The sequence below is a fragment of the Paroedura picta genome, chromosome 2, assembly GCF_049243985.1.
Source record: "Paroedura picta isolate Pp20150507F chromosome 2, Ppicta_v3.0, whole genome shotgun sequence".
NCBI classification, from domain to species: domain Eukaryota; kingdom Metazoa; phylum Chordata; class Lepidosauria; order Squamata; family Gekkonidae; genus Paroedura; species Paroedura picta.
In genome coordinates, this window is record NC_135370.1 from 147,034,680 (window position 1) to 147,059,118 (window position 24,439).

The following is a 24,439-nucleotide window of genomic DNA, read 5'->3' on the forward strand; positions in this document are numbered from 1 at the left end:
GTGGGCGTGTGGGTGACGACCGGAGTGTTTTTGCTGCATGGTGGGTGGGAGCGGGAACATGGCCGTGTCTAGCTGTGGCGGGTGGCGGCAGTGGGTGTTCCCGGGCGCAGCCGGCTTCTTGGAGGGGTCGGAAAGTGAGGCGTGGCGGCAGGCGGCGACGGGCGCGGGTGCCGGGGCGGCTGGAGTCGGAGGCGGGCGGCGACCTGCCTGGTGTTGGGCGAGCAAAGGAATGGTGGAGGCGTGGCGGCAGGGAGCACAGTCAATGGGAGGCGGATCGGGAGGTGCTTCGCGCCTCCTGATTCGTCAGTTCGGGCGACGGGGCCTATCGGCACCCTTCCTCATCACGGACAGGGCCCATCCTCGGTGCCCTTAACCGGTTATTTTATCCGCTCCACAGGAGCAGTTAAAGATAAGAACAATGGACCAAAAGTAGCAGCAGAAACTACTATATGGAATACTCCTCTGTCCCCCAACACATACCCTACCACAACAACCACCACTGCCCTAGGAGGGGAATCTCTGGCAGTGTCCGTCCTATGGACCTGTACAAGGAAGGATCCAATCTTCCTGGCCCACCCTCAACCAAACGCCTGGCAGAAGAACTCCATTTTGCAGGCCCTGTGGAATGCTGATAGCTCTATCAGGGTCCTCAGCTCTTCCGGGAGCCCATTCCACCAGGTCAGGGCCAGGACTGAAAAAGCCTTGGCCCTGGTCGAGGCCAGGCGTGCCTCCCGAGGGGCCATGGACGAGCGGCAGATTCATTCCCGCAGAGCAGAGAGCACTGTGAGGGGCATAAGAAGACAAGTGGTCCCTCAGATAAGTGGGACCCAGGCTGCAGATGGCCTTGAAGGTAAGAACCAAAACCTTGAACCTGATCTGGAAGTCAACCACTAGCCCATGCAGCTGCCTCAGCATGGGCTAGACATGGGCCCTCCAAGATGATCTTCTGAGGACCCTAGCATCTGCATTTTGCACCAATTGCAATTTCCAGGTCAGAGACCATTTCTGGGTTAGGCCTGGAAAGGCTTGAATTCCATTCTTTGCTCAGCAATGATCTGGGACTAATCTTTGTTAACCTTCTTCACAGGGTGGTTGTAAGGATAAATTGAAGCATAAAAATGTATTGAAATAAAGACACACACCCTCAGACAGAAGCCTTGCCTGACCTGGATATTTCAGGTTATCCTGATTTCATCAGATCTCAGAAGTTAAGCAATAACGGTCCTGGCTAGTATTTGGATAGGAGACCTTCAAGGAATACCAGGGTCATGACATGGAGGCCGGCAATGGCAAACCACCCCTGAACATCTCTTGCCTTGAATATCCCATGTAACGATGGCAAACAACAACAACAACATACTGAACTCTGCCTGCTGCCATCACTCACTGCAATTAGATGTAGTGTTCTGTTGAATTCCAGTGAATCAAGGCTGACAAAACAAGACTGGCAAAATAGTGGCTTCGCATGGTACAATAAGAGTATAACTCCTCTGGGATGAGACCAGAGGTAATCCAGCATGTTGTTTCCATGGGCCAGCTGGCTACTTCCAGGAAACACAGCATAAAGGTGATAGTTCTCCCCTCATTTAGCTATCATCATCTGTCCCTCTTAATAAAACATCTGTCCCTCTTAATAAAACAGTAAGGGGTGTTGGGGTGAGCTCAGTCCGGGATGGGGGGGGGCAACAATTGGCCCCTTGGCCCTGGACCGTGTGTGTGTCTGTGTGTGTGTGTGAGAGAGAGAGAGAAAGAGAGAGAGAGATCTAATCACTTCTTTTCAGTGATAATTTTATACAGTTCTACAACTACCATCACCACCACCAGTTCTAAACTCAGAAGTGCCAGCTACTTTGGCCTTTGTCTTTTGGGGAAGGAGCTCCCCGTGGTGTGTTGATTCATCTATACTTATGTGTCAGTGCTCTGTCAAAGAAACATGAGTGTCTAAAAGATGTCCCTTTGTTCTTTTGTAACCAGAGTATTTTGCCTTTAACACACACACACACACACACTGGACTGAATATCCTCCATTTGAAGGCTGAACTGAAATGCATTCTTTTAAGCTCTTTGCATTAGGACTGTATAATGAATGAACAAATTATGCAGGGAGAGGGAAGATAAAGTTTCTTTTAAGAGTTCTTTAAAAGTATCAGTTCGATAACAGCCAAAACACCTTTTACTGCCATTAAATATTTACCAGGACTTGCCGTTTGGGAGAGGGGCAGTTCAGAACAGTGTGCTTGGCTCCATGCAATACTATTGATTAGCTATCAGAAGGACATAGTTAATGGATAACTTTAGGCATTACTGAGCACTCCACATTCTTGTCCAAGTCTTTTTTTATCAGAAGATGACCTAAACTAAAGTCAGTTGGGACTGACACTCACCCTGCCACGGATTGCTCAAGAATACCTACGGTATGAACAAAAGGTTCAGACAAATCGGTTGGTCAATGCTTTAAGCAATCCATTCTAGTGGCTGTTGTCATCCCTGCTGGACTTTAGAACTGAACGTGTTTACATTTAATTAGAAAGAACACACAGTTTACATCGCACGGTAGCTATCAATATCGAATTGGAATTGATTTCCGCTCTGTCTCCTAAATCACCATTCCCTTCAAACTAATTTTGAAAAAGCAGCTTGCAAAATGAGTCATATAAATTTTAAAGCAGGGTAAACAGCTTTCCCTAGAGATGATAATAAAAGTAAATGGCATAAAGCATAGCCATTAAGTTGAACTCGTTTGGAGGTGATTCTAATGCCCGAGTCGTGTTCCAGTGCTTTGAGATTGCTGTTATCAAATAAGTGTCACTTTTAACTGAGTGGGCACTCTGCAGAATTCTTCACTTTGCAGAAACAGTCCTCCACTGCCATCCTTTTCTGACCCTACCTGACCACAGACTCTACTGTGATTGCCACTCGCTGAAGTCCTGAGAGCTCATTGTCTGGGGCTTTCCCCCTAGCACCGTCTGTTGGCCACTATTGTTGTTGCTGACATTCGAGGGCTGTTCCTCTTATCCCCGTGGGCAAGCATCCCATTATCAACTGTCAAATGCTGCTGTTAGAGCAAATAGAAGTAGCAGCACTGACCTACCTAGATCCAGCCGCAGTCTTTTCTCCAGGGTCCAGGGTGCCAGAGGGTGGCACTAAGAGAGAGAATCCCCCCTCCAGTGGCATGCCCCGATATGCAGGGTTCCACAAGGAACAGTTCTCTCCCCATTGCTGTTCAACATCTACATGCACCCTCTCACCCTATTAGTCAACAGTTTCAGGCTGGCTAGTTATCAATAAGTAGATAACAACCAGTTGGATCAATTGATGGATGGCCATCTGTTTATACTCCTAATTTCATTTGCCAGTTGTTTGGAAACCTGTGTTCTCCCAGCTGCAGATTGAAGACCAAATCAGGTTCAAGGCTGTGGTGATCACCTTTGAAGCCCTAAATGGTTTGTACCTGTAGGGCCATCTCCTTTCTTATATCCCCCAAAGGAGACTAAGATATAGTGACCAAAACGTGCTCAAGATCTCTGGCCACAAAGAGATTAAACTGGCCTTAACCAGGGCCAGGGCCTTTCAGACCTGGCCCCTGCTTGGTGAAAAGTTTTACCCAGAGACATCAGGACACTGTGAGACCTAGGATAGTTCCACAGGGCCTGCAAAATGGAGCTGTTTCATTAGGCCTATGGTTGAGGCTGAAAACAGTATTGAATTCTGGCCTCCTTGCTGAAATAATCACCAAACTATTAACTTAAGTTTACATCACCTGTCCCACTAGTGGAGATTTAAATTACAACAACTAATTTATGATTTTAATGTTATTATGATAATGATTAAGATGCATATTTTATTGTTTATATTGTGCCTTTGAGGAAGGGTGGGTCATAAATAAAATTTTGTTGTTGTTGTTAAGCATTTTATAAGATACAACAAGCTATGATATTGTGTTATTAAAAAGTTTTTGAAATAAACCCTCCTGCCATTTCTTTATTTTAAAAAAAAACTTTAAAATTCTACAGGAAATTTGGATCCTTATGCTGTTAAGTCTTTTTACACAAATTCTTGATGAATCTATGTGAAGCAGATGTATACATGCAATAGCATTACTGTTTTGGAGGGGGGATGTTAATGATCATGGGGCAGGGAGCAGGATCACAGTGCCCTTTTTTCCATTGGCATTTTCCTTAATTTTCACAGTACATTCCTGTTGGAGGTTTTCTCCCTTTTTCAATTGATTTCCCACACTTCAGCATTCCATTTGCATTCCCTTCAGTGTTTTTCCAGGTTTTTAACGTGTGCTTTTGTTGTGATTTCTCCCCTTTCTTCAACCCCAAATCAAACTTAATTCAAAAACATACATTATTCCCTCAGACCTCCACACACACTTTTCTTGTCCCTCAGAAGCCATTTCTGTACCACCCACATTGTGCAGCATAATTAGTCTCATCTGAGTGGTCAGTTTTGCACTGGATGTGTTTTTGGAATTTGGAAGTTGAGATTTTTCAATTTGTAGGTACTGTCAGGTAGCCATTTTAGCAGACAGTTAAATCCTTGTGCCTTTTTAAATGATAGCAGGGAAATGAAAGCATGGAGAATGCGGCATTATTTCTAGAAATGTCCATTTTCGGTGGATTTCAGAAAACAGGGTATTGTGCCAGATGGAAGCAGATTTATAGTTTAAAAAATCAGAGAGAGAGAGTGAAAGAAAGAGATTAAATAAATTCATGTGGATTTCATTGTATAACATACTGTTATGAACTATTGAGAACATCTCTCTATCACTCTGGTGAAATTGTCTCTATCTCAGAACAGTCCTGTCAATTTAGCTAGTGAGATCATTGTTTCAAAAGGCTATCATGATTGGAACATTGTCATTGTGATATACCAATAAGAATATAATTATAATAATAGTAATTATTATTATTTATTAAATTTATAGCCCACCTTCCTCGTAGGACCACCTTCCTCCTAAGACCTGCCATTTTTAAAACCACTGTTTTAACAAGCACCTCAATAGGAGCAATGTGAGATGTTAGAAATTAAATATGGTAAGCAACCTAATGAACTGTGCAGTACAGTGTTATTAAAATGTGATTTGGCTTTGATTTCTATTTTTGTCCAGTGTCTTATATTGTGTGATAACAAACAGCATGGATTTCATAGCAGATTGAAATACTAAACACAAAATGTTACCTCAGAAAAGGCTTTGGAAAAGATAAGAAGCCTCTGACCACTTAGATGTTAAAATCAGCCTCCAGATTTATTGAAGTTGGATGAACAGTTCAGTCCTATGCATGTTTACTCAGAAGTGAATACCACAAACAATAAGGCTGTAACATTAGAAGTCTGATGGTGCAATGTTTAGGAACACTTTCCAGGAAGCCAGCCCCACTGACGAGACCAGAACAGGATTCTGAGTAATCCTGCTCAGGATTGTACTCTAGGCCAGCGGTCCCCAACCCCCGGTCTGTTGATCAGTCAGTACCGGGCCACGGCTCCTCCTCGTCCTCCTCACTGGCTGCTGACTTGGGGGCTGCCCTGCCACTCTGCCACTGGCTCACCTTTGGTGCTCTCCAGTGGCCGCCATGGCTGGGGCACCCCCTCGGCATGGCACTGCACAGCTGTTGCTGCTGGCAGCATCCCCCATCAGGCAGCGGGAAGTCAGGGGCCCCAGCCGGAAAGCAAGTGGAGCAGGGGCTCAGGCGGTGGCAGCGACATCCCTCGGCAAAAGACTACCCCCCCCCAGCCTCAGTAAAATTGTCAAGCGTTGACGGGTCCCCGGTAATAAAAGGTTTGGGGACCACTGCTCTAGGTTTCTGTTTGTAAAACTCACAGTGATTCCAACTTAGCTAATAGGTGGGATAGTAATAGCTTCGGCATGCAACTTTTATTCTTAACTTGAAATGTTTGAGTATTTCCCCCCCCCCCCATTCTTTGTGAGATCAGAGTCTGTGTCTTTTATCTGCTACTCTTCCAGTGTTTTTTGGAGAGCCTCTGCTCTGTGGATTTTTCATGTCTCTTTATACATTATTTATACTTTCAAAATGTCTTTATTTAATTGAATAGGTACTTTACAGCATTTTCAAACAACCTCAGGTGGTAGGTGTAATGACATACCAATATTCTGACCTTTCACTCTTAGATTTCTATTAAATCAGCCATATTTTACTTATGCATGTAGGGTGGGTTTTAATTTCTATATGATATGGCTAGGTGGTGATATGGCCGTGTCTTCTGCAGAAGGGAAAGGAAAGGCCGTGCAAGCCCGCAGTCTTGGCTCAAAGCGTATTTATTCTCCAGTGTTCATTTTTTCAGTGATTAAAACATGAAAACATAATGTATATTTCATTGTTTGCTTGGACAGTAATCATGTGGGGGGTGCATTTCATCATTGTGTCTTCTACTTGTCTAGCATTCATTCATTCATTCATTCATTTATTATATTTATATTTATATACCACCCTCCCCTGAGGCTCAGGGCGGTTTACATGGAAAAAATATAAATATCATGATAAATTAAACAATAGGAATGCAGTCATAACAGAAGAACAATATAATCATGGAACAAACATGGTGAGAATATCCATTTAACTATAACATACAGATGGCTCCATGGGAGGGAAATATTGGTAGTGGTTTTCATGGGAGGGGCTCAGGGGCTAATGGGAGGTGATTGAATTTAGGTCAACCTCAACCAAATGTTGAGGCAGAAGAGCTTCCTTTTGCAGGCCCTGTGGAACTGTTTAAGCTCCGCTAGGGCTCTGATCTCCAAAAAAAAAAAAAATCTTCCATAACAATGGTTATGGAAGAATGGCAAATTGTTCAAGACAACCTTTTTACTTCTTCAAGTATCAATTTTAAAAAAGTGTTTCAGTATGATAAAACACCTTCCATTAAGCCCATGAGGAATATATAGCTAGAACACTATCACCCAATTCAACTTCCCTTACTGTGTTGTTATGAGAAGAAATGTAGGGTTACTTTTGACGCTGAGTAACTTGGAAGAAGGATGGAATAAAAATCTAATCCATAAATATTGCAAATATTGTCTTGTTTTCTAGCATATGCTATAAGGGAACATTTGCATTGTCCTTCATGCTTGCCAACTGTCCAGCCCAGATCAAGTCAAACAGTTGAACTAAGAGAGCTGGGAATATGTGCTTGCATTTTGTTCCAGAAAACATGTGGGAGGTTGTGCAAACATAGTTCAGATCTCTGTCCTGCCACTGCATATGCAGATCCCTAAACTGAGCTCCATGCTACACAACTGCAAGGGAGTGTGTGTCCTGTGAGCACTTTCTCCCCCAGATATATATGTGCAAATCCACATGCTTAAGGCATGAACTGCCCCTTACTGAATCAGGATCATAAGTATTCCATGAAGTTGGTACAAGCTGTAACTATTAATCTTTCTGGTCAGCTTATCAAAAACTATCTTGTCTTCAGTTATATTTTCATTGGCATTTAGGTGAGTGATCATTTTTGAATGTTTGAAAGCCAGCATGGACCAGTATGCTATGAGCATGGAACAGTGTGCTACAAAGAAGAGATGGGCTGAAAAATCTGCTTTACTTTTCTCCTATTCATATGTACAGGCAGTATCTTATCCCCTGTGAACATCCCCACACTTAAAATTCTGTCAGTGTGATTCACCTCAGTGTACCATCTTTGGGGGTGCTAGATAGACATCTGCTAGGAGCAGGACTTTTTGGGTGGTTCTCTCTAGTTAGACTTGCTTAGCCTCCAGCTGGGGCCTGAAAATCTTCTGGAATTACAACTCTTCTCCAAACTAAAGAGAGCAGTGCCCCTGAAGGAAATGTTTGCGTTTGAGGGTGGACTCAAATTTTGTTTGTTTGTTCGTTTATCCACCACCATTCATGAAGCTAGTCTGGCTCATGGCAGTTTACAAAAGAAAAAAACACTCCAAAGAACCGAAACAACAAAAGTACTCAATGGTGAGTAAAATAATCTATAACCCTCCCCCTACCCCAAACACAGCCTATAATGCCAGGGCACACCAGTCCCTAATATTCACCATCGTCCTTGGGAGAGGCACCTCTGCCCAGTTGACCAAAGGCTGTGCTTCTACAGGGATAATAAGCGGCCTATATAGGGAGGGGCCCGATCTTCCTGTCCCGGCCTCAACCAAATGCCTGGCAGAACATCTTACAGGCCCTGTTGACAGTTCTGTCAGGGCCCTCAGCTCTTCTGGGAGCTCATTCCACCAGGTCGGGGCCAGGACTGAAAAAAACCCTGGCCCTGGTCAAGGCCAGGTGTGCCTCCTGGGGGCCAGGGATAACCAGCAGATTCATACCTCAGAGCAAAGAGCCCTGCAGGGGGGAGGCATAAGGTGACAAGCCGCAGTTAATTTGGCCCTTGACAAAGCCAGCAGGCGAAACGCGTTGGGACTTATATGAAGTAAGAATTTAAAAACATCTGAAACTGAAGAGAGACGACTCTATTTGGATTTATTATTGCCATATTGGTGTCCCAGTGCATCTGTACTATTTCATACTTGTTTCTTCACTGGAACCTACCCCTCCCAGTTCATTCATTTTTGCTGTATTGAGGGCTTCTGATCATGTTATTATTAATTATGAGTATTATAATATACAGTTTTAATCTACAAAACGGTTTGGTGTTTGTTCTTCAGAGCAAACGTGCCCAGGATTGCACTATGAGGGGTCACTGGACTGCAGTTTTATTAAGGCCAACCCTGGGACAACCTCATTACCATTAGTGGGGAAGATAATGGAGCAGATATTAAAGGGAGCGATCTGCAAACATCTGGAGGACAAATTGGTGATCCAAGGAAGTCAGCATGGATTTGTCTCCAACAGGTCCTGTCAGACCATGCTGGTTTCCTTTTTTGACCAAGTAACAGGTTTGCTGGATCGTGGAAATTCGGCTGATGTCATTTACTTGGATTTTAGTAAAGCTTTTGATAAGGTTCCTCATGATGTTCTGACTGATAAGTTGAAGGACTGCAATCTGGATTTTCAGATAGTTAGGTGGATAGGGAATTGGTCAGAGAACCGCACTCAAAGAGTTGTTGTCAATGGTGTTTCCTCAGACTGGAGGGAGGTGAGTAGCGGGTTCCTCAGGGCTCGGTGCTCGGTCCAGTACTTTGTAACATATTTATTAATGATCTAGATGAGGGGGTGGAGGGACTACTCATTAAGTTTGCAGATGACACCAAATTGAGAGGACTGGCAAATACTCCAGAAGATAGAGATAGTTCAGCGAGATCTGAACACAATGGGCAAATGAGAACAAGATGCAATTTAATAAAGATAAGTGTAAAGTTCTACATCTGGGTCAGAAAAAATGAAAAGCATGCCTACTGGATGGGGGATACGCTTCTAGGTAACACTGTGTGTGAATGAGACCTTGGGGTACTTGTGGATTGTAAGCTAAACATGAGCAGGCAGTGTGATGCAGTGGTTAAAAAGGCGAATGCCATTTGGGGCTGTATCAACAGGGGCATCACATCAAAATCACAAGATGTCATAGTCCCTTTGTATACGGCACTGGTCAGACCACACCTGGAGTACTGTGTGCAATTCTGGAGGCCTCACTTCAAGAACGACGTGGATAAAATTGCAAGGGTACAGAGGAGAGTGACGAGGATGATCTGGGGCCAAGGGACCAAGCCCTATGAAGATAGGTTGAGGGACTTGGGAATGTTCAGCCTGGAGAAAAGGAGGTTGAGAGGGGACATGATAGCCCTCTTTAAGTATTTGAAAGGTTGTCACTTAGAGGAGGGCAGGATGCTGTTTCAGAAAGGATGTGCAGCAATGGGTTTAAACTACAATGATATAGGCTAGATATCAGGAAAAAAATTTTCACAGTCATGGTAGTTCAGCAGTGGAATAGGCTGCCTAAGGAGGTGGTGAGCTCCCCCTCACTGGCAGTCTTCAAGCAAAGGTTGGATACACACTTTTCTTGGATGCTTTGGGCTGATCCTGCGTTGAGCAGAGGGTTGGACTAGATGGCCTGTATGGCCCCTCCCATTTCAGTGTGTGACAGCTACACGAAAGCGTACCTGATGTTGGCTTTCAGGCATTTTCTGTGCAACCCAAATCAGAATTACATTCTTCTAAATCCATTTAAATCAGAGGATTTCAGAGTGGGTGTGCCTTTATTGGCATAAGTAAATCAGTGGGTTTAAAGCAGAGCTATCAAACTAATTTATTTTGAGGGCTGGATCTGAAATAAATGTAGCTCCATTCAAGATTGCAGTTCAAGACTGAAGGTAGCTGACATCCTATTGGAAGAGAAGTCTAAGTACATTGTTGGACCTTTGAAGTCATGAGTCATGAGTGTGGCTCCTCCCTGCAGGGATTTGCCATGCACTAAGCATGCTTAGTTGTCAGGCAAAAACGCTTTAGTTTTCTGGCAAAAACAAACAAGCTTCTTGATCATTCTAAGTCTAATAATAATTTTGGAGTCTTTTGATTATAAATATTAGTAAACTTCAACTTTGTACGATTTTTATCTATATGAAACCATTTGTGTCAACATTTCAGATCTTGGGTTGATAGGCTTTAAGGATGCTAGTCAAGTGGGGCCTGGGGATCTCCCAGAATTACATCCTGCCTCCAGATTACAGAAATAAATTCCCATACAGAAAATGGATGCATGGAAGGGTGGGCACACTGTGTGCCACCAAGGTCCTCTCCAGGCTCCACCTCAAATTCCTCAGGAGTTCCCCAATCAGGAGAAGACAGCCAGTGGCCAGGGGGGACCTGGTACCCCTAACAGGCCAGAGATCACTCAAACAAACTAACAAATATTGCGCATCGTGTGACCATGTGTCTTCATTTTCACAGCCTACACCAGTCATTGTCTCAAGAAGTCAGTCTGAAGGATCAGTTCAACTCTGCCCTGACGACATATGAAAAAGCTCTGAAAAACAGAGAGGAGATTGTCTCCATGCTTCTTCTTCAAAATGAGGAACTGGCAACCCAGCTTCAGCAAATGGCAGAGGATAGAGCAAACGTGGAATTAAAGTTTCAGCATGCTTCAGAGGCATCACAAGAGGCCACCGTAAAAATTCAAAAGTATGTCACTTTCTTAAAATTCCATTTGTCAGCGAATAGATGGCTATTTCTTTTCTGATGGTATAAACAAGGATTGAAGTTGTTGTTATTTAAGGGAGCGAGAGAGAGAGAGAGAGAGAGAAGCTACTGGAGTTTTTAAGAGTCTTAAACCTTATGTAAACTATTCAGTAGATTTTGTAACATTGTTACTCCTTTTCTACCTTCAGCAACAAAAGATTAATTCTTTGTCTAAATAATTTGATACTGCACGCTCACGCTATTTACAGGTGGGGTTACTCTACTGTTTTTATCCATATAAAATGTTTTCCTAACAGCTGATTCACAAATTAGTTTTATCTGTCATCCATTTGCTGTGACTGCGACTGTTTAGCCTAGTCAGAACTAGAAAGTGAAAGTACCATGGGAAAAATAGGGAAAATACCATGGTCCAGTTAATCTCCTTTCTTCTGCATTACTGATATTTTTTTTAATTGAAATTGTAGGAGATATCCTCATCGAACTGATTTACCCTAACGGTTTCAGTCTTTCAGGTGAACAGGGGGGATTACTTGTATCTTGCACTTACTCAGCTCTGCCACTAAGAACGTAAGAGCCCTGTTGGATCAGACCACTAAATCCATCTAGTCCAGCATCCTGTCTCACAGAGCGGCCAATCAATTCCTCTGGATAACCAACAACAGGGCGAAGAGGCCTGAGGCCTCGGCCTTCAACTCCTGGCTCTGGGATCCAGAGGATTAGTGTCTCCGAGTGTGCAGGTTCCCCTCAATCACCATGACTAGAAGCCATCGATACCTATCCTCCATTAATCTATCTAACCCCCTTTTTAATTTATTCTTATTTATACTTTAATTTATATAAATTAAATGGCAACAGCCATCTTGTGGCGGTTTACAATATAAGAGGTATAATAAAGCTATTTATTCCTGGGGCCATCACTACATCCTCTGGCAGGGAGTTCCACGTATTAATCACTCTGTGTGTTTCCTTTTGTCCTACTGCCCCTCACCTACATTGGATGCCTTCAAGTTCTAATCTTTTGAGAGAGGGAGAAAAGTTTCTCTTTTCCAACCCACCCAGCCCATGCATAATGTTATGTACCTGTATCATGTCCCTCTCTGCAAACTCTTCAGCCTTCCCTCATAGGGAAGGTGCTCCAACCTAGGGATGAGTGGTTTGGCGTGGTTCAGCTGCCTTGGCGACCACTGAAACCCAAGATGGCCAGCAGCATGGCGCGGAGGGGAGGGGTGGCATCGCCAACACCGCCCCTCTTCTCCCCACCATGGCACTGGCCACCTCAGGCTTCGGTGATCGCTGACCCTTTAATCTTCTGGGTTGCCCTCCATAGAGTTGCATATGTTGTGAAGTGCCCAGTTACTGGCACAAGGATCGTATGCACCTCTTCCCAGGAGCAAGTGAAAACTTCAGCAGAGCAGTGTGAGGAAGTGTAAGCATGACCTGTTTTAGCCACATCACTGAACATCCCAAAACCTCTGAGTCAGCTACTGTTCAGGAATCAAAAGATCAGCAATCAAAAATAGCTGTTTTTAAAAGTATTTTCCATTAAACCAAATTACTGTACTGAACAAGATGCATGAAAACAATGGATAAAACTGAAAATGATTGAAACTACTCAGTAAGATGGCATTTAGTATATCACGACTTATACATTCCTCTCCGGATTTCCTAGCTATGATTGCTGCCATGGAATGCAGTATATCAGTGTTTCTTGGCTCTTCTTCAAAATGAAGAGTTCTTCTTACACATTACCTGATGAATGAACAGCCTACTCCCATTGCCAATCTGTGAATTTACAGCTCACATTTGGTAGACAACAAACCTGTCCTCTGGGTTGCTGGTAAATACACAGCAGGTAACCTCTCCCCGGCCATGATTGAATCCTCCTGTCTTCTTGTGCCTTGGACCTTGCCTGCCATCCCAGACCTCCTTACACAATTTTAGAACTGGACAAGATGAAACCTTAATGGTGGGAAAACCTTGTTCCAGTGTGGTAGCCTGATGTCTTCCAGCAGTCTCTCTCATGTTATTATTCTTCCATTTAATAACCAGCTCTCATTGCCAGAATATCCAGATGGAATCAAAATGAATTAATGTAGGTTTTTTCCCCTCATGGAAGACTCAAGTAGAATAATATGAGTGTTAATGTCACTTTAAATTTATATGTGTGCAGTCTCCCTGCAAAAGAACTTAATGCCAACGTCAGCCTGCTTACCAGAATAACCAAGTTTAATCAAAAGCCAGGTTTTTATTGGCTACTGTGCAGCTACATTAAATTAATAACAAGCCTTGAATACAAGTTCATCACAATTCTTGTCTTTCGGTTGTTCGGTGTCATGGAAAGAGATTGCGAAACAGGAAAACTGAATGCCAAAAAGGTCATCATCTTCTGACAGATTTCTCACAGAAAGTTTCTAATCTGAACTTCCTGGAAAGCCTTGGCTTTACAGGAAGCTCAAAAGTTGGCAGTCAGTTTGCATAGAAACTCATTCTTCTTTCCTTGGCTTATGCACTGAAACCCATGGTTTTTACATTTTCATATTGTGGAATATGTAAATTGAGACACACCTATTTTTTTTTCAAATGGCATTATGTGACTGAAAACTGGTTCTGTTCTATGACAAACTGTGCTGGAGTCTCACAACAAAAATCCAGTGGCACCTTTAAGACCAACAAAGATTTATTCAAGGTGTGAGCTTTCAAGTGCATGCACTCTTCCTCAGACTAAATGGAACAAGGATCATAAGTGTACAGATATAAGGCAAAAATCAGTTGTGGCAAATTAGTAAACAGTGTCATAATATCCAAATTAAATCATATGATGCCATATGATAATTCTTTGCTAAAACAGTTTATCAGACCTTTTGAGTTCAGTCGTAGTTCACAAAGAAGAAGAAGAAGAGTTGGTTCTTATATGCCGTTTTTCCCTACCCGAAGGAGGCTCAAAGTGGCTTACAGTCGCCTTCCCATTCCTCTCCTCACAACAGACACCCTGTGGGGTGGGTGAGGCTGAGAGAGCACTGATATCACTGCCCAGTCTGAACAGTTTTATCAGTGCTGTGGCGAGCCCAAGGTCACCCAGCTGGTTGCATGTGGGGGAGCGCAGAATCGAACCTGGCATGCCAGATTAGAAGTCTGCACTCCTAACCACTACACCAAACTGGCTCTCCAGTCTTCTCCAAAGACATTGGAGAAATAAAACTGTCCATGTTAGTGGCATTAATGGCATTGTTCGAAGTGAGACTGGCAGCTTGCTGCCCTATACATGTAAACTCAGAAGTTAAGTTGTGCTATGGTGTCTCTGGCACTTTTGCAGCTTATGCTCTGGTTTGTGCAAAAGTCAAGCAAGAGATCGAGAAGATTGGCCAGGCATCCCATGTGCTCTGCCATTATGCACCTGGTCAAATAAACTTCCCAAAACATTTGCAGTGCTGGCTGTTATGCATATTCTGGACTGTGTGGCTGTGATCTGGTAGTCTTAGTCTCTGATATTTCACCAGTAACTGTGGCAGGAAACTTCAGACGTAGGACTCAGCAAGATAGGAATCTTTCCATGCCAAAAGATGCCAGCCAGAGTAAATGGCAAAACATCAGGGATAAAAGTACCAGACTACACCCACATAGTTTGGAAAACCCACAACAACCAGTTGAATCTGGCCATGAAAGCCTGTGACAATTCATTTGCAGTGCCCTGTTTCAGTCCTTGTTGGGTGGCCACTCAGCATTCCTGCTCTTCCTCTAAAGGAACTGTAATAACCAATGATGATCCTCCTCCAAAATAACATTTGAAGAATCACTGTATCAAGTCAGTATCTAGAACAGACTGGCAGGTGCTCATGGTAATTGTAGTACATGGACATCTGGAGAACCACAGTTTGGCCACCCCGAAGAATGTTATTTCTCCCTTCCTATGAAATGACTGCAGATGGGGACTGCAGCAAAGAAATTAAAAGAAGCTTGCTCCTGGGGAGAAAAACTATGGCAAATCTCGACAGCATCCTAAAAAGCAGAGACATCACCCTGCTTACAAAAGTGCGTCTAATCGAGGCTATGGTCTTCCATAGCCTCCGGGGAGGGCGGTATATAAGTATGATAAATAAATAAATAAATTCCCAGTTGCAATGTATGGCAGTGAAAGTTGAACCATAAGGAAGGCCGAGTGTCAAAGAATTGAGGCTTTTGAACTCTGGAGAAGACTCTTGTGAGTCCCTTGGACTGCAAGGCGAACAAATTGGTTTGGCCACCTCATGAGAAGGAAGGACTCCCTGGAGAAGAGCCTAATGCTGGGAGCGATTGAGGGCAAAAGAAGAAGGGGACGATAGAGAATGAGGTGGCTGGATGGAGTCACTGAAGCAGTAGGTGCAAACTTAAATGGTCTCTGGGCAATGGTAGAAGATAGGAAGGCCTAGAGGATCATTGTCCATGGGGTCGTGAAGGGTCGAACACGACTTCGCACCTAACAACAATGAAATGCCAGTTTCTCAACTGTTTATTCAAAATAATAACTTTAAAAGGAAGCATACAGTTAACAAAAAAACTATATAAAAATACTAAATAAGACCTCCTCAGATTGGTGAAGAAGAAGAAGAAGAAGAAGAAGAAGAAGAAGAAGAAGAAGAAGATGCCGCTTTTCTCTAATAGAAGGAGTCTCTTTTTCTCCTCTCCCCACAACAGACAACCTGTGAGGTGGGTGAGGCTGAGAGAGCCCTGATATCACTGCTCGGTTATAACAGTTTTATTAGTGCCATGGCGAGCTCAAGGTCACCCAGCTGGTTGCATGTGGGGGAGTGCAGAATCGAACCTGGCATGCCAGATTAGAAGGCCACACTCCTAACCACTACACCAAACTGGCTCTAACAAACCTGATTCTGAACCTGGCAAACAGCAAAGCCTATTGCAGTTTGCTTGGAAAAATGCTTTACATTGTACACCAACATCCACTTTTTCCATGCCATGACAGCCATTGCCAAGGATATGTGATGTAGGATTGAAAATGTTGTCTATGTTTAGGCCAGTAGTGAGGGCTAGTGGTTTTTCACTGTTTCACCTGTCATGTAATGCTGCCACAGACAAATATTTCTAGCCAGGCTACAGGAAGCTGTGATGTTTAAAACCAGCAGGATTCTGTTCCCAAAAGTGAGAGGGGGGGGAAGCAAGATCAACCAGGCCTCTCTGTGGGATCAGGTCCCAACATTAACATCTGGACACCCCGCCATTCTTGTGTTGTTGGGGGTATGGTTATTATGGGGCTTTAAGTGGGGTTTATGATTTTATTTGTAAGCCGCTATGAGGGGTGGTGGAGTAGAAATCTAATAATAACTAAATTGAATCCACTATATGAGGAAAATGCATGTAGTATATGTTACTTGTAAAGGTAAAGGTATCCCCTGTGCAAGCACCGAGTCATGTCTGACCCTTGGGTTGATGCCCTCTAGCGTTTTCATGGCAGACTCAATACGGGGTGGTTTGCCAGTGCCTTCCCCAGTCATGACCGTTTACCCCCCAGCAAGCTGGGTATTCATTTTACCGACCTCGGAAGGATGGAAGGCTGAGTCAACCTTATGTTACTTGTAGACAAGTGTTATGAGAGAAATACATACATTGAAAGCCATACCACTGTGTACTCATAGAGAGCAATGAGATTGCTCCTAATTGCCAGCCTGTGAAGAATATTATAGATCAGTGGTCCCCAACCTTTTTATCACTGGGGACCGGTCAACGCTTAACAATTTTACTGAGGCCCGGTGGGGGGGGTAGTCTTTTGCTGGGGGACATCGCTGCCGCCGCCTGAGCCCCTGCTCCACTTGCTTTCCCGCCGGCACCCCTGACTTCCCACTGCCCACTGGGGGGCGCTGCCAGCAGCAGCTGTGCAGTTCCATGCTAAGGGGGACCCCCAGCCATGGCAGCCACTGGAGAGCACCAAAGGTGAGCTGGCAGCAGAGTGGCAGGGCAGCCCTTGAGGCTGCAGCCGGGGAGGAGGACAAGGAGGAGCCACGGCCCGGTACTGACTGATCCATGGACTGGCACTGGTCCCCAGACCGGGGGTTGGGGACCACTGTTATAGATATCTCAATTGTTTCATCTGTGTCACAACAAAAAAGTGCAACAGATCCCATACCAAAAAAAACTCAGATCCCTTAAAAAGCAAGATCCTTTCAGTGGTGCAGAAATGTAATGTAACACTGCTGACCTGAATAGAATCCCATTGATTTAAATTGTGTTACAACCGTGTGACACTTTCTAGGATTGCACCGTGCATCTTCTTAGGGTTTGATAGAATCTGACCAATAGATTTAATTTGAGACATGAAAGAAATTTGCTGCATACGTAGGAGCAAAATATTATCAAAAACAGTGTGAGAACATCTTGGTTTGTTGGGTGAGTAGTCTGTGAATCCAGGCAGATAACTCTGTAGCCAGAATTATCTAAGTAGTGTACAGCAGCTCTTTTAAATATATACTAAAATAATTTGCTGCTATACTAGGGTAGTCTCGTATGGGCTGGGATTACCAAAGAGAAAATTTTCTATCTTTGCTGTAATCCCTCACCCACCCACAAATTCTATAAAAGACCAGCAAAATGTAAGTTGAACCATGCTAACTTCAATATCAACTTTTATGAAAAAGAATTAGCTCAATTCAATGTGCTTAACTATGTTGGGAAATGCCTGCTAGGTTAGTGAATGCTCCAGTCAGCCTTCTGAGCTTGTAGCAAAATTAAACAGCTGGGCCACGTCTTTTGACAACAACAGCATGCCCTTTTTATCAAGGAACTGTGGAATTGCTCGGTGCCTCTTCCCAGCACCCACAGTCAGCCACGCCATTTTATAATTCAACCTGCAAACAGATTAAGCAGCTGAGTTTGTGGAATGGGTGTTTACTTTGAGCTCAGAACCCTTGTGTGCCACTATAGAGATTCCACTGACACCTCCGGGACAGCCACACAGACAGTTCTGACTCATCAGCGGGGTAACTCGGCTGAGAATTCACAATTCTTTTGTAACCTCAACCGCTTCATACAGATCAGTCGTTTGCAATTAAGCAGGGCCTATGTTTGTTAGGTTTTTTTAATCAGAGAGAAAGAGAGGGAGAGAGAAAATATTCGGCATTTTAAAAAGAAATTGACAAAATTCCTGTACTGGAAGCTTCTTTTATGCTGCTGCTGCTTTTTTTGTTTGTTTGTTTTGTTGTTGTTGTTGTTGTTGTTTGCTACCCCAAGGAAATAGCAGGAAACACCCTAGCTGGGTTCAAGTAAAACGTAAGACATTCGCTTTGCATAAAAAATCAAGAAAAGCAAAGAAATCAAGCAGCGTTTTCTAATTTGTCTAATTTTCTTTCATATTCCACTGTTAGGACTGCGTTTAGATATCCTACTGAAGTCAAAGACCTACATGAACCTGGCTTGTTGCCAGGATCAGGCATACATAACTCAAAATTATAGAATGAAAGCAAATAGTGCTCAGTAGTGCTAAAGAATAGTAAATTGGTAATAGCAGTCTACATAAAGCAGGCACTGAGACAAATATGTTTTCACCAGTTTATGGTTTCCCAGTTAATGCAAAGTCCAAAATCTACTCAGGATCCCTGACCCAAGGAGATCAAGCTGGCCTCAGCAAGGGCCAGGGCTTTCTTGACCTGGCCCTGGGCTAGTGAAATGCTCTGGGCTTCAGGATCTTAATCAGTTCCACAGGGCTTATTAAACAGAGTTGTTCCACCAAGCCTGTGCTTGAGACCAAACCAACATCTGGAACTGCTAACCTTCCTTGCCAGAAACTCACCAAATTATACTCCAGTTAGGATTCTTGCAATTCTCCCCCCTTCTTCTCCCATAAGATAGAATCAGGCAATCCAGTGTTTGGTTTTCGTTTTAATCTTTTTAAAATCTATTAATGTATTTAAATCTTTAAATTTGAATTTTATTTTACTATGTAATTTATATTGTTGTGAGCCGCCCTGAGTTTTCAGACAGTGGGCGACAAATAAATGTCACAAATAATATATTATTTTTATTTGATTTATTTCATCTAGAGATGAAATTCTAAAGTTAAAGGCAGCCACCAAAAAAAAACCCCTGTTTCTGAGACTTATTTCCAACAAAGTGATCCTAAGCCCTGGATGTGAATGATTTAGGATTGCAACTAATCCTGTCGTCAGTATAGTTCCAAGATACACCAGTTAGGAGATGGGCCAGTTTATATAAAAATAAATGAGTAGCAAGATGTACTTGCTGTTACAAGCCCTGTGAAAGAACAGAAATGGGCAGCTTCCAGGGTTTGCTGGGGGAGAAGAAAGGTTTGGTTAGTATTCCTAGCCCACTCCATGCCCCCAGTGCTGATGCAACATTGCAGTAGCAACAAAACCAGTGTAACTGTAGACAAGTCATGGACAGTGAGAAACAATTCCCCAACCCCAGCTTCCTGCCACACCTCCAACGCATGATACACCTTAGGATGCCAAGTCTGTAGCGAGTTACAGCTCTCCTAAGTACAATATAAATCCCAGCTAGGACACCCATCCTTCAGCTGATAGGAATGCAGCATGAGTCTGCATCTCTCTGTCCTTGTGTCAGGCACACTTGTTCTAGCCTGCCCCATACACCTTTGCAAGCTGCTTAAGATGTGAAAATAGACTGGGTATCTGCTTTTACATTGTGGGATGCTGCGGGGGGGGGGGGGGGAGGTAGTTGCTTATTTTTGTGTAACAAAAATGGACTTTGTTTGTATAAAGTCCTAGCCCCTGAAAACGGGGAATGTGTCATTTTTTCAACAAGTTGTCAATTTTACCCATCACAACTCTAGAGATTTGTTTGAAATATAAATGTGTTGGTATTGAAAAAACTAATATTACTATGGAAGATCATCACTTTCAGATTAATTATTTCTGAAACCCAGTGCAGGAGAATATTGGGATTGTTTTTTAATGGTCATCATTAATTCCTTTTGAAAACATGTTGGAATCAAAATGCAGCCCACCCGTTTTAGTAAAACATTTCTAACTAGTGATTCTGATTTTAATTTGAATGTTCATGCAGTGTATAGCATGGGCTGTTTGGCGACTCTGCATAGAGTCATATACTCACTAGGATGCTTCATTCAGCAAAAATTAACAGGGATATTATCACTGCAACAGAAGAATAGGATTTAAGAAAGGGCTTTTCTCATTGGCTTGTGATCTGCACAAAATATTTAACTGCCTAAAATGTAAGATTGTAGAAGTAGCCAAATTGATGGGATATATTCAATTTAGGCATGAGTGATTGGTGTCATTTCAAATAGTTTGAACACTTTTTATTAATTTAAAAAACAATAGAAATGGCATGAATGTCTTTTACAGGTCTTTTGTAGTAGTATGTTGAATGCCTTTCAATAAATTAAAAAGTGTAAGTTTAGATTTAGCAGAATATAAGATTTTATTTTATCAGGATATACATTTTGATAGGAAGAACATTAATTGTAATATAAAACAGGATAAAGCTCATTATCTTATGTATCACATATAATGACTGCCTGTGTAACTATTACACTGTAATAGTGTGTGGCTTTTGCAGACAGTTGCAGCTGTCCTGCCTTGAAATAAGTTTCATTTCATTTGGATAGCTGCTGATGCAGTTGGTTTATAAATCTGTTTTTGTGTGATGCTGCCATTTGATTGACACACATGCAATGTGCAGGACAAATCATATTTGAACGGATGATTAAAGAGGTGTCAGGAGGATCTTCCTCCCCTCAAAGTAAAACTAATCTGCCTTCTGAGTGTAGGAATTGTGTGCATTTCACACCAATGTCCAAGACATTCTCCAGCGCCCACTGGAGGGTATAATCTTTCCCAGAATGATCTGAGCAGTGCCGTTCAAGAACAAGAATGAATAATTGAATAATCACACCACAATGTGAGGTGACCCTCAGACAGGGGACTGACCAGTTACCCATATGGGCTTGGGGAAAGATGCTCTGATGTTCTTTTTTGACACAGCTGTGAGAAGAATGTGGCTAAGACCCAGTAGTCTTTCTGGAGTATAGCTGGCAAAGGAAGCCATGAGTGGAAGGGAATTTAACACATGGGTGTAAGAGCTTCAGCTTCATTGATTCGATCTGAGGGGAATGCCTAATGACTGGAAGAATCAACCTTGGCCATGAAAACACAAAGCCCTTTTCATCAATTCAAACTCCGACTCTAAAGCTGCAGATGGTTACCTCCAGCATTGCCTATTCAGTGCAAGGTTTTATAAAATGGCACTTTGCTGAATACTAATAGATCAAAACAAAGATTTAATTACATAAAGATGGGTTGTTCATTTTTAAATGAGGATACAGGTCAGTGTCTCAGAAAAGGATAATATGAGTATCTTTTATCTGTAGGTCTAAAGTCTTTCTGAGATTTTTAACTGCAAACATTATATCATTAACTACAGAATGTATTCTATAGAGCAGTGTCTGTTAAATCGGAAATTGACTTGGAGCTGGGATTGGGAATATACGTACCAGTTCATTTTTCCCCTTGGTGCGAAACCAGTTTATTATGGAGTGAATTATTCAGAAATATATTTGCTGGAAGTACTTTGAAGAATAGCACATGCCTTTCATCTTTCTTTAAAAATCAGAATGGGCCTGGCAAATAAAACTGTAATTAATAATATTAAACCCATTAAGTAGATGTATAAAATAACTTTTTTAAAGGTGAGGACAAGCAGTAACATTTGACAGCTTCCTCTTTTTTATTTGCAGAATCAAATTATTTTATTTCTCATCCTTCAGTGCATTTTATCAATATTACTTGAATATTTTTTGTTTTATGTTTAATATATGTTTAAGCTTCATTTTTAATCAAAAGTCAAATTTTTAGGCCTAAATTGTCCACTGTCTCATAAAAAGAAAATTCCATTTACGTTAGTTTGTTTCCTTCATGTACCTCAATTTCCTCTGAAACATCATGGTGTCATTCAAATGAGAAGATATAAAATAATTATTTCAGAGAGCTGCTTAAAACTCATCTCATCCTATGTATGACTCAGGTCTTATATAGCCATAAAGTCAAATGGCTCACTAGGTATAAATGTCTTTGGCAAATCTATAACAGTGCTCTAGACCGGGCTGTCTCAACAGATACTCCAGGATTTCTCAGTGGCCCCAAAAGGGTTTCCCCAACTGGATGGGAGTTAATTAATTTTAATATATATATTTTAAAAATTATAGAGTGACATGACCATATATGGTTGTTACCTCGCCCGTCCCAAAATGGCCAATGATGGGTCTGGAGGGGTTGGAAAGGGGAGGGACACAGTCAAAAAGATTTTGCTGACTGAGGCTCATTGCACCAGGTAGAGACTAAGAGTCCAGAGAGCTGAGTACCCTCATTTTAACTTAACGGGGGGGGGGGGCGGTGGCAGAGTGTAACAGTTGATGCCTGCCCCAGCCCTGTTCTCAGCCCAGCAGAGTAAGCCACTGGGCTGTTTCTGGCATTGAAGGGTGGGGAGATGGAGAATGAGGTCACATGTTCTTCTCAACTGCTGTGTTGCTACAAAGAAAGAAGGTCACCAAAACCAACTGTTGTGTGTAGGGTTGTCAGTTCAGGGTTGGGAAATACCTGGAGAGTTTGGGGGTGATTCTAGGATTGGGCAGGATTTGGGGTGGGGAGAGACCTCAGTGGAATATAATGCTATGGAGTCCACCTTGCAAAGCAGCCATTTCCTCCAGGAGAACTGATCTCTATTGCTTGGAGATGAGCTATCATTCCAGGGGATCCCCAGGTCTCACTGGCATACCTAGCTGTGTGACTTGTTCCTAAGGGAACACATAAAATCATAGAGTTGGATGGATCCATACAAGCTATCTAGTCCAACCCTCCTCTCAATACAGGATCAGCCTAAAGCATCCAGGATATATATCTGTCCAGCCACTGCTTGAAGACTATCAGTAAGGGGAAGCTCACCACTTCCTTAGGCAGCTGATTCCACTGCTGAACTACTCTGACTGTGAAAAAAAAATTCCTGATATCTAACCAATATCATTTTCCATGCAGTTTAAACCCAGTACTGGGGGACCTATCCTCTGCTGCCAACAGGAACCTTTCCCTGTCCTCTTCTAAGTGACAACTTTCAAATACTTAAAGACAGCAATCATGTCCCCTCTCAAGCTCCTCTCCTCCAGGGTGAACATTCCCATGTCCCTCAGCCTTTCCTCATAGTACTTGTTCCCCAGGCTCCAGATCATACTCGTTGTTCTCCTCTATACCCTCTCAATTTTGTCCACCTCCTTTTTGAAATGAGGCCTCCAGAACTGTACACAGTGCTCCTGGTGTGGTCTGACCACTGAGGTACACAACAGGCCTATAACATCTTGTGTTTTTGATGTCATGCCTCTGCTGACACAGCCCAAGGCAACATTTGCCTTCTTTACCACTGCATCACATTGTCTGCTCATATTTAGCGTACAGCTCACAAATACCCCAAGCCCACAAGTACCCTACGCACACCCAGAAGTGTATCTCCCATCCAGTATGCATGCTCCTCATTTTTGTGACCCAGATGCAGAACTCTGCACTTTTCGTTATTGCATTGCAACTTGTTCTCGTTTGCCAATTTTTTCAATGTGTTCAGTTTTTGTTGAACTCTATCTCTATCTTTTATTCCTTGAGAAGAACTTAGGGTTGTCAGACTTCAATTAGGGCCTGTAGATCTCCCGGAATTCCAACTTATCTCTAGATTAGAGAGATTAGTTCCCATGGAGAATATAGCTGCTTTGGCAGGTGGATTCAGTGGCATTGTAAATCATTGAGATCCCTCCCTGCCCGAAACCCTGTCCATTCCATGCTTTCCTCCCAGATCATCAAGAATTCCCCAATCTGGAGTTGGCAGCTGTCAAGTTGCACTTGATTGATGGTGTCTCTATCCATGGAGCATTCCAGGCAAGAGACAAGCAGAGGTGGTTTTGTCATTGCTTCCAATCATGTAGCAACCCTACTCTTCCTTGGTGGTCTCCTTTCCAAATAATGAACAGTCTGAGAAAGGCAGGGAAGTGTATTGTTACCTTGCAGTCTCAAAAATATCCAGGTCAGCCAGCCACTGTAAATGCACAACACTTTTGCATAGCACTCCCTTTGCTTATTCAGTTTCTCTCTCCATTGACATGAAGAGGGAGGCCTGTTCATATGGTAACAGTATCCCTGTCTACACAATGGATCCAGGAATATGAGCTTTTCTGATCCGGGAGGTTCTTTTTTTCCTGAATTATGTTTCCCATAAAATCAGCCAATTTCTTGGTTATGAGAACTGGAGACTTATTTTCATCACAGCTCTTGTCCTAGTTTCATGATTAACATATTCAGCAGGGCATATTATGCATGACTGTAATAATATTCATATTCTGAAGG

At 42.8% G+C, this 24,439-nt stretch overlaps 1 protein-coding gene across 6 annotated transcripts in view; it reads left to right on the forward strand.

The window, feature by feature from the left end:
- The window catches only part of MIPOL1 (mirror-image polydactyly 1), a 286,508-nt gene that overhangs the window by 233,908 nt on the left and 28,161 nt on the right, over positions 1-24,439 (forward strand). For all 6 annotated transcript variants that reach the window (XM_077323149.1, XM_077323147.1, XM_077323144.1 and 3 more), the window contains one exon: positions 10,827-11,057. In XM_077323149.1, coding sequence (XP_077179264.1) covers positions 10,827-11,057 — 231 coding nt within the window. The remainder of the gene's footprint in view (positions 1-10,826; positions 11,058-24,439) is intronic.